General features: G+C 34.4%; 1 protein-coding gene across 1 annotated transcript in view; it reads right to left on the bottom strand.

Annotated features, from left to right (window-relative positions):
- Positions 1 to 4,481: 4,481 nt before the first annotated feature.
- LOC107099092 (intelectin-like) overlaps positions 4,482 to 6,086 on the bottom strand; it is a 17,310-nt gene continuing 15,705 nt past the window's right edge. Inside the window, exons 4-7 of the mRNA XM_015397065.1 lie at positions 5,122 to 5,280; positions 4,886 to 5,003; positions 4,701 to 4,804; positions 4,482 to 4,631 (exon numbers count right to left, since the gene is read on the bottom strand). Coding sequence (XP_015252551.1) covers positions 4,482 to 4,631; positions 4,701 to 4,804; positions 4,886 to 5,003; positions 5,122 to 5,280 — 531 coding nt within the window. The remainder of the gene's footprint in view (positions 4,632 to 4,700; positions 4,805 to 4,885; positions 5,004 to 5,121; positions 5,281 to 6,086) is intronic.

Below are 6,086 nucleotides of genomic sequence, written 5' to 3'. Positions count from 1 at the left end.
AGTCAAGCTTAACAGATGTTGTTCTGAGCGGACAAGTGGTGAAGGGACAGATTGGTCAAAACGTTTTTTGGACAATAGTCGGTGGAAGCCATAGATCCGGAACACTATAGTACGTCTGTTACGTGAGGGTATTGGTGACTATGATAGTTGGCATGCTCCATGAAAAAGCTTGGGTTGTGTATTAAGGTATTAAGAGGCTAAGCGATAGCCAGGCTAAGGGATAGCCAGAGTATTACCGATTAAGCGATAATCGGAGAGATAGTACCGCTCTACCGGGAACGTTATCTATTTTCAGTCATCTGAGTAGATCCGGACAGCAGGGAAAACGCATATGCCACTGTGGAAGACAGTGAGGAAGAATAGTAGTGCACTGTAAAATATATAATCGTTTGTTTGGTGTGTCTTTGTCTGTGTGAAGAGTGAAAGAGTTACTACCAAAGGAGATAAGGGGTAAAGAATTAATAATAATAGAAGAATATAATATTGATAAAACGGTAAGATATAATAATAAATTAATAGAAATTTAAGATTATAACATTGATAAAATATCAAGACATAATAATAAATCAATAGAAACTGTTATTACAAAATACAGTTAAAAGATATAACCCAAAAAGTTAGAGAATTAAGAACTGTAAATCAGATTGGCAACTGGAAAGTATATAGTCAAAAGGATAAAAATAAATTAACAAGGTCCCGAAATAAAGATTTTAAAAATTGAATTACATGATAAACAATTGGTATTATAAATCATATTGTATAAATTATAGAGTTACTATCCTTAGTTGCAAAGTATTATTATCTATAAAACTGTATTATTATCTATAAAAAACTCTAAAAAATTTGAATTGGAAAAATCTAAACAGGAAAAAAGAAGAACAATTGGACAATAAGAATACTAATAAAAAACACAATCTGTATTGAAAAGAGCAGAACCGGTTAAAGTAAAATTAAAGTGAAATTATAAAGGTTGGTAAATAAGCATATACCCTAAGGGTTGAGTGATTGCTGATTGCCATGGGAGCCAATGGGAGCAAACAGTCTGCAGGATTGACACCTGCCAAATTGGTTATAATGACACATCCCTCCAATAAACGCAAAATTCAAAAATGCATGACAGAATGGCATAAGATAACATCTGGGAAAAATTGCTGGCCAAAAGAGGGCAGCTTTGATCCTTCTTGCTGTGATGAAGTAGATGCCAAGTTGCGGGAAAAAGATAAAAAGCGTGACCGGTTGCATTTGCGTAAAAAACAGAAGTATGCTGAACAGAGTGACATCTTGCGGTATTTTAAAATGGAACACCATAAAAGCCCAACAGCCCCTGATTACATAGANTTATATAGATGGGTACTTATATATAGAAGTACCCATCTATATAAATAGCCATATAAATACCCTGTGCAGTAATCCTGCTAGAGACTTCATCTGTCATATATGTATGTGTGTGTGTGTTGGTGCGTGTGTGTGTGTGTGTGTAGACGCACTGCATGCACTGTAAACCCTTTATATATACCAGATGCCCCTTTTTTTTCCTTTTAGCACCTTCTTCTTCTTTTTGACTATTGACTATAGATGTAACAAATAAAATTCTCCACTGTGAGAATAATAAAGCCAATCAATCACATAAGTCCAAAGAACTAGAGCTTCTCATAGCATCAGGTAAGGTGTTCCGCTGCTTAGTAGCCTTTAAATTAAAATTTGACTTCCGAGTAACAGAACAGTGAAATACAATCTCTCATAATGATATTGCATTCACCCTAGTGGGCAAATCATTAAAAAATTCATAAACAAGATACAATTTAGGGAATCCTTTTACATTTTTTTTTTTAGCTCAATGTCTTATTTTTCCCCAATTTCCATGATCTTAGCGCCTATGTCTGGTCTGATTACTCATTTCTCTGCCCAGTTCTCATTACCACTTATCCTATCCCCCTGTTTCAATCTCTTTTTAACCAGTCTTTAGACCAGTCATCAGGGCCAGATTCTTCTAGCCTGTGGTAAGAGTTCTCTATCATACCTCTGTTTCTGATTGCCTGATCCTTCTTTCTCTGGACCTCTGAGCCTGCCTGTCCTCGTTCTGATCTGTTTGTCTGACTAGCATCCATCTATCTTATTTTTTTTTATTCCATTAGGGTCACAGTGGGGCCAGTGACAGTCTATAGGCAAGAGGCAGGAAAAGGCAAAAGAGAGACACACAAAGACAAAGAACTATGCACACACATTTACACCAATTAACAGTTAGATTCACTTTATTTTTGTTTTTGTTGTTTGCAAGGTTTCCAACTTGTTCATGCCATTCCTGATGCTACTATTGCTTTATTTATGATCTTAAAAAAAAAAAAATCAAGATAATTGAACATTTATCCACTCTACTTTCTTTTTAATCCTGTCAAGTTGGATAAGCATTGATGTATAAGGACATGACAAGAGGCCTGCCCTAATTACCAACATAAGCTTCAGAGTTTTAGAACAGCAGCAGATGAAACAGACCTTAAAAAGTAGACCGGTAATAATCAACAGTAATCATCAACAGCATTAAGTGTCAATTTCTTAATCCAGTTTTTTAGTATAATCTTACAGGGAAAAAACAGTACACCAATCAATTCTTTAAGTAAAATTTTCTGTCTTAAAGCGATTTCATCAATTCTTAGTTATTATCATTATTGATATCTTTAGCAAGATTCGGGGTTTTCATAAAATCTTTATTGTGTAATTATTCTGTTACAATGGAAGCTGAAATCATCATAAAGATTTTTACACTCCGTTACCAGTTGTGCCACAAAATGTAGTTAAACAATTATGAAAGGCTAAAACAAGAATACTTTTTCTATGATGCAAAGCCTTCCAAACATTGAAGGACTGACAAGATCAGCAGCTTAAAATAATCTCTACAATATCCAATAAATATTTACTGCTCAACATGCATTGACTAATTATTTTAAAATGAATGTAGATATCTTTGAAATTACCTATTTAGAAATATTATTCTTAATAGGAGAAAAAAAATTCCAGAATCAACAAAGGCTTGTAAGACTTGTTGTAGATGGAAAATGAGTAACCACCTCTAAAAAAGAAAATAGTAGCCTTGCAGTGTGAGTCTGATTTATTCTTATNGCCTGTCCTCGTTCTGATCTGTTTGTCTGACTAGCATCCATCTATCTTATTTTTTTTTATTCCATTAGGGTCACAGTGGGGCCAGTGACAGTCTATAGGCAAGAGGCAAGAAAAGGCAAAAGAGAGACACACAAAGACAAAGAACTATGCACACACATTTACACCAATTAACAGTTAGATTCACTTTATTTTTGTTTTTGTTGTTTGCAAGGTTTCCAACTTGTTCATGCCATTCCTGATGCTACTATTGCTTTATTTATGATCTTAAAAAAAAAAAAATCAAGATAATTGAACATTTATCCACTCTACTTTCTTTTTAATCCTGTCAAGTTGGATAAGCATTGATGTATAAGGACATGACAAGAGGCCTGCCCTAATTACCAACATAAGCTTCAGAGTTTTAGAACAGCAGCAGATGAAACAGACCTTAAAAAGTAGACCGGTAATAATCAACAGTAATCATCAACAGCATTAAGTGTCAATTTCTTAATCCAGTTTTTTAGTATAATCTTACAGGGAAAAAACAGTACACCAATCAATTCTTTAAGTAAAATTTTCTGTCTTAAAGCGATTTCATCAATTCTTAGTTATTATCATTATTGATATCTTTAGCAAGATTCGGGGTTTTCATAAAATCTTTATTGTGTAATTATTCTGTTACAATGGAAGCTGAAATCATCATAAAGATTTTTACACTCCGTTACCAGTTGTGCCACAAAATGTAGTTAAACAATTATGAAAGGCTAAAACAAGAATACTTTTTCTATGATGCAAAGCCTTCCAAACATTGAAGGACTGACAAGATCAGCAGCTTAAAATAATCTCTACAATATCCAATAAATATTTACTGCTCAACATGCATTGACTAATTATTTTAAAATGAATGTAGATATCTTTGAAATTACCTATTTAGAAATATTATTCTTAATAGGAGAAAAAAAATTCCAGAATCAACAAAGGCTTGTAAGACTTGTTGTAGATGGAAAATGAGTAACCACCTCTAAAAAAGAAAATAGTAGCCTTGCAGTGTGAGTCTGATTTATTCTTATAATCATGGTTGCTCTCTTGTTGAACAAAATCTGTCTTTAGCTTTTATGTTGATTTACATGGTGTTTTAGTGTTCTTGAGGGCATTCTTGAATTACAGCATTATATCTTTGTTTTCACTTTTAAATCTCTGATACTATGTGTGTTGTACAAGTTTTTGACTACTGCTAACTTAACTACCTGTTTAATCCTAACTTCCAGTTAGTGTAATTAAAATAAACCCTAGTGTATCGCCATCTACTGGGGTTTAAAAACATTCCTCTAACAGGATGAAATTAGATTACATTATGTTATTAGGAATAGATAGGATAGATATTCTTAGCGGTAGAACAGCAGGACAGCAGACTCAGTAATTTCCTTCGAGGAGCTCCAGCCTTGATGTGTTCCAACTCCATCCCAGTCAAATCCTGTAAAATCTCCACACTGTTTGGTGGATTCTGGGAAATACCCTCCTCCTCCTATGCAATACTGAGCAAACAGAATTGTTACAGCATTTATCATTTGATGAACAGACATATTTAAACCATCCAGACTTACATGTTCACAGTGGCACCCTCTGGGTTTGACCCCAGAGCAGATCGCCATGGCTGCTCTTTCATAGTTTATGGCTCTGAAAGTGATGAAGCCTGGATCAAACTCATCTTTTTTGTTGAAGAGAGGAAAAAATACAACAGTTAAAGTGTTGTACTTCAATGAATGAATGTTAAAAAAGAACTATTTACTTCTTGCACTTGGTGCATATAAATATCTGGTGGACTCCCTGTCTCCATGGTCATACACAATGGGAACTGCTGGTCCTCTATTTGTGCAGGACCCAATGTTGTACCTTACTGGAAATTGCTGCAAGAATGTGACATTTTGTCATTAATGTATTTAGACCAATAGGTCTGTGTAAGGATTCTTAAAATAACGTATTTTCATTTACATCAAGAACAATATTTTGTTTGTTCTGTCTGACCTTAAACAAGTTGAAAAGGTTTCCCCCATGAAGCTGAAGGAAGTTGTTTTCAGTGTGGTAGCGGAGAATGGATGCCAGTTTCCAGTGCTCCATTGGGGAGTTGTTGGGAACGTGCCACACAGTCATGTCTTGTGCAACAATATCATAATATCCTGGATTCTGAAAACAGAAACTGTGTTTATGATCATGGTTTGGATTATCTTACTGGATGCAACAACATAAATTACTGTTTTATTGTAAAGAAGCACAACGAAAGAGGTATTCATCAGGAAAGAAAATTGGAAGTGTGGCATTTGTTTACCCTCTTTTACTCCAACATCCCTGAATAAAGTCTAATCAAATCAGATATTTTATAGAATCCACCTTTCTAATGTACTATCTACATTTGTTTTTATGAAAGCTTTAGAGAATTACAGGGACATTAAAAACAAAACTCTCACATGTTTAATAAAGTTCAACATATGAAGTAGAGTGCTCTGCTGAGGAAAAAGAGCTTTCTTTTTGGTTTTATGTACAATTCTATGCATTATGGAAAAATAACACTGTAATCTATGCAGAGAATCGTTGTTGGGGCAGCATCATTCTATGGGGAACCACGCATACCCATCAAAATAATGGCACAGTGAGAGTCCAGTTTTAAAAACAGATGTTTAAAGACAGTCTCCTCTCAAAGAGGCAGTTTAAAGCAGGGGGCTCCAAAGTTTTTCCCTTCGAGCTACCTTAATTTAACAAAAACAACCATGAGCTAGTCGTGTTCAGCAAAAAAAAGTTTTTTGCCGTTTTCTCCTCAACATGTATTTTGTATTTTTCTCAACTTCTGTTCACAAAAGGAATTTTGAACATAAAATATATCAGAACATGCTATTTTTAAAATGTTTTAAAACGATTGATTCGAAAGTTATCAACATGTTACCATCTGACATCACAACCCAGAAAAAAAGGATTTTGTATAAATGACAAGTAGC

Source organism: Cyprinodon variegatus, unplaced genomic scaffold (assembly GCF_000732505.1).
Source record: "Cyprinodon variegatus isolate N-32 unplaced genomic scaffold, C_variegatus-1.0 Scaffold837, whole genome shotgun sequence".
NCBI lineage: Eukaryota > Metazoa > Chordata > Actinopteri > Cyprinodontiformes > Cyprinodontidae > Cyprinodon > Cyprinodon variegatus.
The sequence above is the reverse complement of the archived record's forward strand: the minus strand, read 5'-3'. Positions and strand labels throughout refer to the sequence as shown.